General features: G+C 38.7%; 1 protein-coding gene across 1 annotated transcript in view; it reads right to left on the bottom strand.

Moving 5' to 3' along the window:
• Positions 1-14,138, bottom strand: part of PHLDB2 (pleckstrin homology like domain family B member 2) — a 103,191-nt gene that overhangs the window by 49,447 nt on the left and 39,606 nt on the right. Inside the window, 3 exon segments of the mRNA XM_033127558.1 lie at positions 3,907-4,044; positions 5,273-5,416; positions 10,565-10,948. Of these exon segments, the coding sequence (XP_032983449.1) occupies positions 3,907-4,044; positions 5,273-5,416; positions 10,565-10,948 (666 nt within the window).

Genomic DNA, 14,138 nt, shown 5'->3' with positions numbered 1-14,138 from the left:
TTTTGGTTTTCTCATTCCACAGTTTATATCTGACAGCCGCAACAGGTGTGTGGAAAAGGAAATGAGATCCAAAAGGGCAAAGGCCACTTCCTCCTTCTGTCTCACGCTCTGGCTCAACTGGCAGTGTGATTACAAGCCCACTGGCATGTGCACTTGGACGACCATCCCAGCTGTCCTGAAACTTGGCCTCAAGTAGCTCTTGGGCAGGTGTTTGGCTCAGTGTTGCTGTTAAGGCCCAACCTAGACCCATCGTTAGCAAGAGATCCAAGGACAATATTCCCAAGGAATACTGGGTGGTGTTCTGGCAGCTACTTCGAGCTGGGTAAACAGAGGATAACATTGCTTTTCTCTGTTTCACAGGCTAGAGAGGGAAATGAGTATCTAACAAGCCAAAACAAATGTAAATTATAAAATGTGATTTGTAAAAGGACTAAAAGAACAACAAGGAGAACATAATCTGAACCGTAAAGGGCTTTTCTGGAAAACTAACACTGAACCTAAGCCCTGAAAGAGAACCAATAAGGCATGGAATATGGATGGGGAAGGGAATTCCAGGAAGGGCAAACAAGGGATCTGCCAGGGACCTTTTGTGAGGGTGGGGAGACCACGTTGAGAATGGCGTGAAGAGTGGGGAGAGTTGTGACAGAAAGGCACTTGACAGATAAGGAATTTAGATTTATATAAAATATAGCGGAACACAAACCAGAATGATATGATCTAATTCATATTTTATTAAAAATCACTCGTTTCTGTAAAGAGAATGGACTTAAAGGAATCAAATGAAAACGGGATAAAGAATAGATTTTGATGACTCAGAAGAGAATGCTTTAATGGAGATGCAGCAAAGTTGAAGTAACTGAGAAATATTTTCATAATTGATAGGATGTGGGAGTGATGGAGAAAAGAAGTGTCAAGATTTACTTCCAGGTTTCTGTCTGGACACCTGGGTGGACAGAGATGCTATTTTCTAGACTGGGAAACTGGAGGAAGAATAGGATTGGATGGAGGGGCAGAATGTGTGTAAGGCAAGGGGGAGGATAAGATCAGAGTTCAGCTATAGGATATTCAGTGGGCAATACTTGTGAAATATCTGAGTGGAGATGTCAGGTAGGCCACAGGATATGAGTCAGAAGTTCAGAAAGGGGTCGTGAGCTAAAGACACACATCTGACTGTCACCAGCACATACAGGTCATTGGAAGCCAGGGGTAAAAAAGAATGTAAGGATACAAGAGAAGAGGGTTCAGATCAGAGTTGCATACTCTTAACAATTGGTTCAATAGAGACAGAGGAACAAGTAAACGGAATTGAGATGGGAAAGTCAGAGAGATAAGTAAGAGAAGAGAAGGAAAACCAGGAGAGTTTGGTACAGGGAGGCAAAGGGGTGGTGAGGGGCAGGAAGTACCAAGAAAAAGAGCTGCCCCCATCTTGAACGCTTCTCAGGAGTCTGATCACAAGAGGACTGAAAAGCACCCCGTGGGTTGGGCAGCACCTAGGTCGGTCTTCCGTCATCTTAACAAGAGCAAATCTGGTGGAGTCATGGGAGCCCAAGGCAAATGGAATGGGAGGAGCAGTTAATGGGGAACTGAGGAAGAAGACACACAGTGTACTAAGAAAACTGTTTGAAATGTTTGGCTATGCTGAAAAGAAGCGAAATAAGGTAGCAGGTGGAAGACAATTTATTATTACATAATAATTTTTAAAAATAATAATGTTGGCATGCTGACAGTAAGAGTCCAGTAAAGAGGAAGAAGTTACCGGGAGAGCAATACAGGAGGACTGAAGACCTTGAGATGGTGGGAAGGCATGAGGCCCAGAGCACATCCAAAGGACCTGGTCTTTGAGGGGAAGAGAGAACATTCCATTGCTGTGAAGAGATGGAATGTTTCTAATTTGTCCGTGAAGTAGGTGGTGCTATCATCTCAGAGCCAATGGGAGGAAAGGGGACCAAAGGTTTGAATAAAATGGTAAAATAAGTTCATTTGAGAAACATAGTAATGCTGCCAAGCAGGACTGAGTCTCTATTTGAGTTTGGTTGTCAAGAATATGGAGTAACATCATCTAGCCCAGTCGTTTTCTACTTCCGTCAGCCTCCTCTGGACTTCCCCACCCAAAGCTAGTTTCTGCCATTTTTCACAAGATGTGATGACAGACAATAATCCCACCTTCCAAGACCAACTAATCCCCTAACAGCTGCATGAGCCGATCCTATATTTCAGGCCTCCACTCTCCCCTGTACATAGCCTCTATCAAGGCACCAAAACAATAATAGGAAGAATGGAGGTGACCTCCTTGCTTGTTTCTGCCATGTTCCTGGAGTCCCTCCTCTATCCAAGGTCTGGAGAACATGACACAACTTTCCCTGGGAAGTGAGATTTAGCACTGACTTGACTTGCTTCGCTTGTGTGTAGAATCTGATGTTAATGACAAGTAGACAAATAGAATTTGTAGGCCATATCATGTGTGGGCTACACAAAGATACATAACTACATCGATGGGGAAAGCAGAAAGGTTCACCGGAAACACCATACCCCACTCCTATTTCTCACAAGTTTCCCGGAATGATATAAACAATAAAATACTAATAAGTCCCAAAACAAAGACTTTGGATTCCTCCAATGAAAGATGCTTGCTGTCTCAGTGCAGGATCTTTGAAATGCATAATCCTCCCATATAGCAGAACTAGACAATCAACCCTTTGACTTGCTTTTGAGTTTTTAAAGAAAAATGTACCTATTACCCAAATGGGTTCTTTACTATTTCAAAGTCTGGGGCTAGAAGGAACATATATAAAATTTAATATGAAAAACCTGTGCAGTTTAATCATGACAAGCAGACAACCAAGAAATTGATGTGTAGCTTTTCATCTGCCTTCAATTTCTGACAATATCTTTTTGAACTCATTCTCTGGCACCAAGATCAAATGCCCTTATCTACAGGTCTCAAACAAAGAAGAGCCTACAAAAAGGAAGCCACATCCAGCAGAAATCCTTTCCATTTTGTTACCACTAGAACTTACTCAAACTGCAATTTTTTTTTTTCTCAGCTGAGTAGAAAACATGGTGAGCAAGAAAAAAACGTGTTAAAGCTCATTTTGCCTGCTCTTTCCCAAACTTTATTTTTTAGTTTAGGCTTAGTTCAACTGTAATTAACCCAGAATGTGAGAGGAGAGTAAGTAAAATATTTTCCAGAGAAAATAAACAGACAAACAAAAAAACACAACTATCATATCACCCTGGATTCTAAGTAATTTGCTAGTAATTTTTCATACTTTCCCTAGTAGATATCAGCTAACATTCAGATTGTGGCCTGAAATGTATAAGCAAGACCTTTTCCAAGTGTCAACTGTGTTTCATAGACACTTTTCACTTGGCAGTGTGTGAGGAGCCCCTGAACACTGCAATGCATTTTTCAAAGAGCAGTGCACTTGCATTGAAAACCATGGCAAGGCAAGACAGGTGAGATGAATGCTATCCATTCATCTTTTTAATAAACAGAAAAATGAAAAGAAACGAGGCAACCATATTTGAATATGCTTAAGCCACCCCTACAAGGAACCAATGGTGGTAAAGAAGTTCAGTATACTAAAATAACTCTTTGAAAAAACACAGTGGAATCAGAAGAGCAGAAAGGCTTATGGAAAAAAAGCAATTCACTCATCTCAAGAAAGAAAAGCTTCCATGAATATCAGCTTGAAATTATACAGGCTCTACATTGCCAGCACCAGCTGCTCAGTACCTGACAGTTCTCACCTGGTGACAACTTACCTCATCTTAACATGCTTCTCTAGTGTCTCCGGGAATAGAACGCACAAATCCAAAACCGTGGTAATGCACACATTTAGATTCAATCAAATAGGACCACTATTTTGCCCATAAAAATTGCATTCAGATAGAATTTTCTTTTACCTTGGTCTTTTCACCAACAATGTTCTTTTCCAGTTCTGCTATCTTCCGGTTTAGATGATCCAAAATCTCCTTCTCTTTCATAAGTTCAGTTGTTTCAGATTTCTGCTCTCCATCCAAAAGAGCACATTCCATATCCAACTGAGGACACAAAACAAAGCTCAGCGGTGTTTCACTTTCAGGGAAATTCTCAGCTGTTTACTTAGGAGGTGTATTTTTAACAGCTACAAATTTCAAAAAGTACTACTGTTATCAACCAGGTTATGGGGCCCATAGAACATTCCAGAGAGCCTACGGAAGACTCAGAAAGCTGGAGAAAACAAAATATATTTGCTAAGAAAACTAGTTATCTTATTATTTGATTTTTTTATGCTATCCCCTTTTCTGCTTACTTTTCCAGGATATTTTGCCTATTTGCTAGATTCAGGCTCAAGCATGAACCATCTTGGTAGCAGCCAAGTCTTTATTAGTGCCTAGAGTATGGGAAATGAAAATTACCCTCAGCCCAGCATGCAAGTACTGCATTCCTAGCGATGCCAGCTGGAGGGGTTTCCAGGGTTTGCGCATAAACTGACAGGTGAGCAGTCCCTTTCCACTTATGGGACTATCTGCATCATCTGTGAGTACAGACACACAGATCCCACCTACCCAGAATTATCTGCTTTTTCTCACTCCATGAAGGTAATATAAAAATGAACCCTCTTTTCAGTTACAGTTATAATTCTATAACTAGAGTTATCGTCTGTGTCTGTCTCCTTGGTTTGCAAACTTCTAAAAAGCTAGGTCTATGTTTGATTGACAAGTAAATTCCCCTCTAGTACCAACATGTTATCCAACTCACAGTGAGCATGCTCAGAAAATGTTGGTTGGATTTGAACTTGAACACCAAATTCATGGTACCTCAGCTAACAGATCTTGTCACAAGTCAGAAAGCATATATAGTAAGTCCTCACTAACATCGTCGATAGGTTCTTGGAACTGCAGTGAAACAACGTATAACAAAACCAATTTTACCATAGGCTAATTGATACTTGTATAAACAAGAGTTAAGTTCCTATGGTATCTCATCAATGTTAGAATGAAATGACGTTATTCGAGACCTGATGTACTAGTTAAGACAAAGTCAATTATCCATACATTAAAAATGGCTTAATATGTTTATTTATTCTTATTTTAAAAAAGAAGGAAAAAAAAATGTAAAAACAGGCATTTTTACCCTCCACATGTACCCATTGGAAACAACGCTTGCTCATATTGACTTCTACATATTGTTTTCAGTGCCTGTACCCTAATGGGAGGCAGAATTTTTAAACTAAAGGAAAGAAAGAAAAAAGACAGAAGGTGAAAAATGAACTTGTGGTGTATATACCTCTCTGGAAGATTCATCTATCTGATCATTTATATCTTTGATTTTTTGTTCAAGTTCCTCAAGGTTGTTCAGAATTGTTATCCGAGTCTCTTCCATGGCAGCCAACTCCTGAATCCTTTGTTCTTCACTTACGCCCTCTGGGGTCTGTGATCAATCGACAGAGAAAAGAGCTATTCACACTTTAATTCCAGAATTTCCCAATTTGTACACCAGCCACAGGTCTAATGTTTTAGTCCCTGTGCCTGTTTGGATTCTAAAAGCATCCCTGTGATGGTTTATTTGGAACTCACATTTTCCCACAGACACTCAGCAGTTAGGTTCTTAGGTTAGCTCATAGAAAGCAGCTGAAATTCATAAATGCATGTCTTTTAAAAGCTGAAATAACTAAGAGGTTATACAAATGAGGAAGCTGATGCCCATATAAACTGTAGTGACTTCTCTAAGGTTATAGAGACAGCTCAGCACAGCAGACAACTAGAATCTAGAAAAGACTTGGCCATCTTCCTCAGGAATCTCTTGGGCATGCTGCTTTACCGTCACTACAAGCTCTGTATCTTGCCCATCCCCAGGTGAGTACCTCTACAACAGCCTCTGAAACCTGTAGCCACACACTGGGGTCCACTGCTAGGATTATCTGCAAATGAGCTTTTATGCGTATTTCATTTTCAACACAAGGTGGGGGAAAAGCAAGGCACATCACACTTGGCCAAATTTCACTGAAACGTTCCACAAAATTAATAACCAGAACAAAACAGGCTTAATTACATTGGTGACCACATCCCCGCCCCCCACAAATGTTTTAAAACTACACACTTAATATTAAGTTAATTCATATTTCACTTTTTGTGTTAGCGCGCTACTTACTATCTTTATACTATAGAGGACCTTTTTTCTATTATATATAATGTTTAAGACACTAACTGGGCCAATGGCCTTTTTTGACACTGAAATAGGACCCTGGCCACCATTCATAAATTTCATGGAAAAAATGAGTTCCTTGGCAAGAAATAAGAAAGTCAAGAAAGAAATGGAGAGAGGGCATACTTACGCCCCTGAAAAGAGTTATGACAAATGCTCAGGAAAGAAAGGAATACTGATCATATACAGCCAAAATGTGACCACCCATGATTTTAAGAAGAGAATATAGTGAATTGAAAATAGTCTCTTCATTCAAGAATTTCAGGTTAATTATCTTGTATATCACTAGGCAGAGACCTATCTTTCTGCATGTCAAAGGATGCCAGTATATTTAAGTTTTATCTCTCTTTGAAAAAGAAGTAATTTCTTTGCATCATTAAGTCAATAATTATACAATTTCACAACCGGAAATTGAAAACAGCAGGCTAGACAAGTAAATTATTGGAGATTATTTATTAATCACTAAAAAGAATATTCAAATTAACCAAAGAACACATTAAAATTTAGTGTATCTCACTAAGTTCATTTACTGTATTTAATAATACTGAAAATAATGTTAAAGAGATAGGTATCATGTCATCTTTATTCCTTACCCTACTTTGCTGCTCCTTAAGGAGATTAAATGAGTGAGAAGTATCTCAGGTTGATTAGAACAAAGGTATGCAGGGCTTCCAAGCTTTGACATTTAGATTTTTGTCACTAAAATCTGTATCTTATCGACTAATAAAACAACTGCTGACCATTTCATCCCAGACAATGACTCGCATTGTCCTATTACTTAGGTGCCTGGTTTCGGGCCTGAGGAATGCCTGTAACATTGAATGGCATTCCAAAATCACTGACCAGTAATCCTAGCAGGAAAGCCTCAAGAAGGCTGGTATCCTGTTGGGTCAATGTTTCATATTAGGTTTCAACTTCCAACATGGTTTAAAAATATCTCTCTCACTGGTGGAAGCAAAGCATTAAAAGAAAACAAAAACTGAAGCTAAGAGCTCGAGAAAATCTATCACAATAGTTACATTTAACAACAGACAACTTGTGAGGTTGTTAATAGCAGTTAACGCTATCTAAGAAAGGACTGCTGTTTTTTTCTTTACTGTTATTTATAAAAAGAAAAATCTTCAAATTCTGATTTGTGATAGAATGGGGTGAAGATATTGTAACTTCATTTATGTCCAAATAAAAAAAAAAAACCAATAGAAAGCCAAGGGTGTGGTGGCTACTAAATAGGTTTAGTTTTATGGTGACAAAGAAAGCTTTAATTTTACTCTATCTGACATATTTTTATTGTAATCCTTAGGATTCCACTGAGAGTGACATGTTTGAATAAGCCCATTATGCACGAACGTGCATCCCTAAATCTGCCATCTTTGAGGTAACTTGATCCACACAGAGAAAGGGGAGAGAGAGAATAGGGATAACACACTTTCCACCTGCTCCATTGTTTTGTAGCTTTCTTCTTAGAATCCTCTCGTAACCAGAAGAGGTGGCAAGTGGGAGGGCTTTGCACTGTACACAAAATGGTTATTCAAAAAGAGAAGAGTGAAAAAGTTCTCATTACAAGGAGAAAACATTTTTTTGTAACTATATGAGGTGATGAATGTTAACTAAGTTTATTGTAACCGTTTTGCAATATAAAAGTCCAGTCATTATGCTGTACACCTTAAACTTACACAGTGCTTGTATCAATTATATCTCAATAAAACTGCATATCTCAATAAAAAAGAGAAGAGTGAGCTATTCTCAGCTTTCACCTGAGGTGGTGGTAGATAGGTTGACAAAAACTAATTAAAATTAGCATATTTCCAAGGTCATCTGCATCTTTAAGTGTTAGGTAAAACAAGTTCCAGAGTGGTAAATCTCTAGTTTCTTAAATATTAAAATCTTTATTTCGTAAATCTGCGTATTTTACACATTCCTCTCTTCTCCAATGACCTTTAAACTGATTAGTAACAACACTGTACTTTGTTAAGTAAGTAAATAATTCAGTGAGTAGATTACTCAAAGAAGAAGAAATCTAGAACAAAGGGTCAGGGTTTTTATTTTTTTTAAGATTCTTTTATCTCCTGTCTTGATGCAATATATGTCTGTCTTCAAAAAGAATTAAATGAAAAGCTTATTCCCTGGAACCCATCGCCACCTCACTTGCACTCTGTCTGAGCTGCAGTGTGGTAACCAGAGGTGCCCTTGATAGTTCCTATCTCTCAGGAAGGCGCATTCTTCTATCTTGCCACATGGAGGCTGCTCCTAGTTTCAGAGAACTCCGGCCATATTCCACAAAAGCAAATTTGAGCAATGAAAAACATCTGTCATGATCTGCTCACTTACACACCAACAGCTTTCTTGTCACAGCCCTCTTCAGGAGGAAATCTGTCTCCAAAATGGCAGTCCTTAGAGAGAGCATGCAGCTTACTGTCTTAACAAAATCTAGCAGATCTTCATGAAGCGAGTAATGTGAAAGATTTAAGATAAAAAGGTGGCGAAGGATTTCTGAGGAAACCCAATGTCTGATGACAACAGGTCAAATTTTCAAAAGATGGCTCATTTACTTTGCCTGAACATCAACAATGCTGGATTCCACCCCGCGCCTCCCACCTCCAGATCCTAGTTTCTAACAGTTGCATCTTTTTGAATAGAGACAAATGTCCTATTCAGAATTACTCTCCGTTGAGAATTAGTAAGATAAATGTGGTCATTAGAAGAGAGAAGGGATCCAACAGTCCAGAGTGCCAATGTATACGGTGGGAGAAGTCAATAGGTAGGTAAGGACTTCTGACCAGGAGCATTCAACAATGTTCAACAAGAAAAAGTCTTGTTGTAGCCAAACACACGAAAATAAAAACAAACACAAAAATTCCCCTGAATAGTACTCCATGTGATAAATTACCTCCAGAATTTAGCAGCATGATAAAGCCTTTCTCCTAAAGAATCAGTATGTACTTTTTTATAACAAAAATATAACTAATGTATCTTTTTTATTTTTGGTTCTTTGCCTATGATTGCCAAGAATCTCAGAATTGAACTTAATGGTCAGTGACTTTAATTAATTAATTAATTAATTAGTCTCTTTTATCCTTAAATAAATTCTTGTGATTATGGTACCTACTTTTCAGGTATCTGCTTTTCCGTTATTTACTATCTTGGTGTTCAAATTTTATTATAATAAAATGTATATCTTGTATTATAAAGGCTCTTAAATCTTTCCTAGAAAACAGGTAGGGGAATATATTTTTTTTTAAATTTCATAAATAAAAACAGTCTTAACCAGTGTGAAAAAAAAAACAGCAAAAGATTTTCCTTGAACTCCATTTTAAAAAATCCTCAAATTTGGAAGACATTTTTAAATCAGCAAACAAAAAGGAGACGGAATAATAATTATGATGACATATAAATCTAAAATTCTTACATGTCAAAAAAATATCGTAAAGTCAAAAGTCAAAGTTACCACTCATGATAAAAGATTAATTTCCTTACCACAAATAGTTCTTATTACTCAATAAAAGCAAGACATTAAAAAATGCGTGAAGAACATAAATAAGTGGGTCAAAATACAAATTAATAACTAAAATATGAAAAGATGTGCAATTTCATGCATAAAGACAAGTAAATTAAAACACTTATTAACTTAACAAATTGAAAAATTTAAATAATATACAGCCTTGGCGAGTGTATGGAGAACAAGGTGCTCTCATAAAATAAGCTCTTAGTGAAAGTGTAACCTGGAAATACAGTCTTTTGAGAGTATAAAATTTGGAAATACTGATTAAAATGAGTAATATACAAACTCTTTGACCTAGCAATTCTACTTTGAGTGGATATAGTGGATTTAGTACAGATTACATCTACATAATTGTGCAAATATATATATCTATATCCTAGAATATTTGCTTCATATAGATTTTATTAGCAAAAATCTGGAAACAAACAATACAACACTAGTCAGCCATTAAAATGAATGAGGAGAAGCTGTGTATACTACTAATATGCAAAGATGCTCAAGACATTTGGGAAAGGGGAAGAAGTGCAGAACACTATGTGTGTGTATACGTGTGTCTACGCCTGGATGTGCATAGAAACATTAGGAAAGTACATAAAACACGAACTGTGTTTATCTTTCAGGTGTACAACAGGGAGGAGACAGGATAAAGAGAAACCTTTCTTTCTACTGTGCTGTACTGCTATATTTTCGTACAGTGCAAATTTGTTGCTTTATAGTAAACACTAATTTGCTGCACCTTGCTAATTACCTCTTAGACTGCAGCTTCACTGAAAAGATTTTGGGAAACAAGCATGACAAAGCCTCTAGTCTCTAGGCCAATGCAGATGCAAAGTCCTAGGCCCTCAATCCCAGTCTCCGTGCTCTGCTGCCCTTACCTTTGGTAGGATACTTAGGTAAGTGGATTCGTTGGAAGCTTTCAGAAAGGCAGAGGGCGGAGGTGGGGGTGTCCTGGTGGGGTCCCTGAGCAGTTCCTCATTTCTGACGCTCCTGGGGGAAAGGAAGCTGGCACTGCTCTGACTGAGGCTCCCGAAGACTGCCAAGTCTGCATCGTGGACGGAGCCTTTCAGGTGGCACCTGTATCTGACATCAGGGCTCACCAGGGCTTCTTCAAACACAGACTCCTCATCAGAGAGCTGCAGCTTCTCAAGCTCCTTATTGATTTTCTGCACATCTGCCACGGTGGTGCCAGGGGACAAGCGACTGTCGGGCTTTGTGTATTCAGCACAAAGGGTGAGGATCGTCTCCAGACGCTGTCTCTCCTAGAACGCAGAGGGGAGAGGGAGGTCAGTGGGTTTATGAGAATGGAGACAACTCCAAATAAAAAGACTAAAGAGGCTGGGACCACCAGTGATTTCATCCCACACAGAAATCCTCAGACACTTGGCTGGTGATGATTTTTCCATCATCTTTGATGGATGCATTGAAGAATCCAGATGACACTCAGGTTAATCTCAGTTCTGGCTGTCCCCTTTATTTGTATATCCCAGTGCTGATCCTAGCATGTAACAGCACTCAGTAAGCTTTTTTCTTGATTTATCAAGTCTCCAAGTACTGCAATGGTTTTTCTTAATCTCTATTTTCAAAATCTTCACTCCACTTCCTTTCACCTACCTGCCTTCAACAATATCTGGATCCTTCCTCACTATAGACTTAGTATTTGCACTTAAAATTAACTCTCTAACTTCCCATAGAAATATTATTCTACTGTTAGACACACAAAAAGAAAAGTGCTACTTAAAGAATCTTTTAATTTAAAAGGCATAACTGGGCCTTTAATGTTTTTCTTGAAATGCTTCAAAATTTTCAGAACGCTTTTTTAAGTCTTATCACCATGTAAAGGGATTTTTCCACCAATGTCTCACATGAGTAATTCAAGTGATTTTTAAAAAGTGGGAATGTTACACGAAAATGAACATATCATGTCATGTCCAAATAGAAAGACATCAATGTATTTCAAATTCTGAGATAATTAAATCTTTGATTCCTTTAGCTGGAAAATAAGATCAATACATAGGCCATTGCTGTCTCTAATGGTACCAAACGCTGATTCTTGACTTTAAATAAATTGACTATCATATTTTTGAATAATGATATATAACTTACGAAATGCTTATCATTAAGTCTAGACAGCACTGTTTGGATTGGGAAGTCTCAACATGTTCACCGCTCACCTTAATTCCAATGCCAAAGTGGAAAGAAAACAAAAACCAGAAAACATCCGTTGTGATTACAGCTCCCACACTAAAAAGACAATTCACAATCCTTCCAGAGGAAAACATTTTCCAAACCGGTTATCAGTAACAAAATAGAAAAAATTTAAACAGCACTGGGCTGCTGTTTTCAAGTTCTAATGGCAGCAAATTGTAAAGACAAAATTCTGAAGGCAGTTTGCTCTTTATTCGTCAAAGGAGTGTCAAACAGAAAAGTCAAATAGGAACAGACCAACTTAATTCCCTGGTTTTCATAAAATACATTCATTAAATGACGAGGTAGAAGTCATTTATGTTGTATCTGAGTTTTATTTCTCCTCTAAAATACCACCCCCCCCAAACAGAAAAAGCAGTAGCTTAATAGAACTATTAAACTGGTTCCTATAAGCCCCCACCTCCCTTTCACTGCCTGAGCTGGAATCCATCTGCAGCTCCGTCCTCATGGCCTCTTCCAACAGCAGGCACGCATAGCCACACAACCTCATCTTAGGCGCTTCTGCACCCTGTCCATCCAGGAGCCCTGGTGCTTATTTATCTCCGCAGCTGCCACCAGCTGCCAAGCCCTACCCACCTCAGCTTTATGGGGAGGGAGTGGGGGGAGGGGGAGCCGCGCACTCGGCCTTCATTGCTTCCCTTTATTTTAAACTTCTTCAACAATCCAGAAAAGTCTACATGAGAATATGAAGAAACAATCCGCAATATGTGAGGAGGGGGACAGGAACAAGATATTATATTTTACCTCTTTTCAACAGCATCTACTTTAGAGGCTAATCTCCAAAAGAAAGTGCTCTTTCTACTCTTAGGTGAACGAAGTCGTAGCATCTAAACTCGGTCTTTACTAATGTTTTTAGATCATAGTGTGTACACATTAATTAGCCTGGACATTATTTACATTTGGGATTATCTGAAAGTTGTCAATTTCCAGTTAGCAGGGCTCTAAGGAAGAGTGTGGTCTTCAAAAGCACGAAAGGTAGTACTTCTGCCTAGCCTGTAATACATAGCAAAATTCTTCCCACATCTCCTTCCCAAAATAGTTTCTTTTGCTGCCAGTGCTATTGCTTAATTCCAGAGGGAATAAATGATCCCAGCCTTCAGATGAATGCTATTTCAGAGAGTGAAATGCAGCATCCAAAGACTTGTGCACAGGAAGTTTGGTCTACTGGTATGTGCTTCTCTCTATTCTTATCACCCCATTCACAGCCACTCTGTCCAGTCTTGAATCTCTCTCTGTCTCTCTGTCTCTGTCTCTGTCTCTGTCTCTCTCTCTCTCTCTCTCTCTCACACACACACACACACACACACACACAGTACTGCTGTCCATTAGTCTAATAGAAATCCAGGCCTTGCTGAGACACAGTCGTCCTGTAAAAGCGGCAGCAAAGAAAAATAAACCAATGATAAGTGCATCAGAAGAAAGTCTGCAAGGCATTTCAGAAAGCATTACAAGAAACCTTTTAAGGAAAACCCTGAACAGAATTTACCCTCAGAAAATAATTCTCCCTTGAGTCCTCTTCAATCCAGAGTCTTATTCCTTTCCATTCATCATGCCAATATTCTCTACTCTGTGACCTAAAACCAGGGCAACCCTCCAGACCAGGAGACTTTGAGAATCAAATAGGGCACTATTAATAAATATGCTGGAATCGCTTCTCGGCCTTTTGGCTAAGATCAAGTGTAATAAATATGCTGGAACACCAAGCACAAACGGGGATAAGCAAACTACCTGAAACTCAATTTTCTTTGGTGCTTCACCTGGCTGTCTGCTGAATTGGGAGGCTACCCTTTTTGACATCTCCAATTCCTACCATCTTTCCAAACCAGCATTCCACTGGTCAGCCTTCTGAAAAGCCACCAGTACAGGACCTAACCATCCACATGGTCCAACACATTGCTACTAAGGATTTAAAGAGCAGGTCACTTAGAATCAAATTATTTCAAATACATTTTAAGTTTTTTCTCCCTCTCCACTCTCCCTTTCTTCCATCTCCATATACCACATATATCAAAGAAATCTTTGAAGGGGACACAAGATCTTAAGAAATAAACCTGAAGAAAATGGTGTGCAATTCTTTCCCTCAGGGTTTTTTTGTTTTGTTTTGTTTTAAAGTTGTGGGCTGAGTGCATGTGTTTTTTTAACCTCAGAACTTTCTTTCTTTTTCCGAGGAATGTGTCTGGCATTGCCCCACTGCAGTTCACCGCCCTCATCCATCTCCTAAAACCATCACATTTCCTTGTAATC

The sequence above is a fragment of the Rhinolophus ferrumequinum genome, chromosome 2 (genome assembly GCF_004115265.2).
Source record: "Rhinolophus ferrumequinum isolate MPI-CBG mRhiFer1 chromosome 2, mRhiFer1_v1.p, whole genome shotgun sequence".
Taxonomy (NCBI): Eukaryota; Metazoa; Chordata; class Mammalia; order Chiroptera; family Rhinolophidae; genus Rhinolophus; species Rhinolophus ferrumequinum.
The sequence above is the reverse complement of the archived record's forward strand: the minus strand, read 5'-3'. Positions and strand labels throughout refer to the sequence as shown.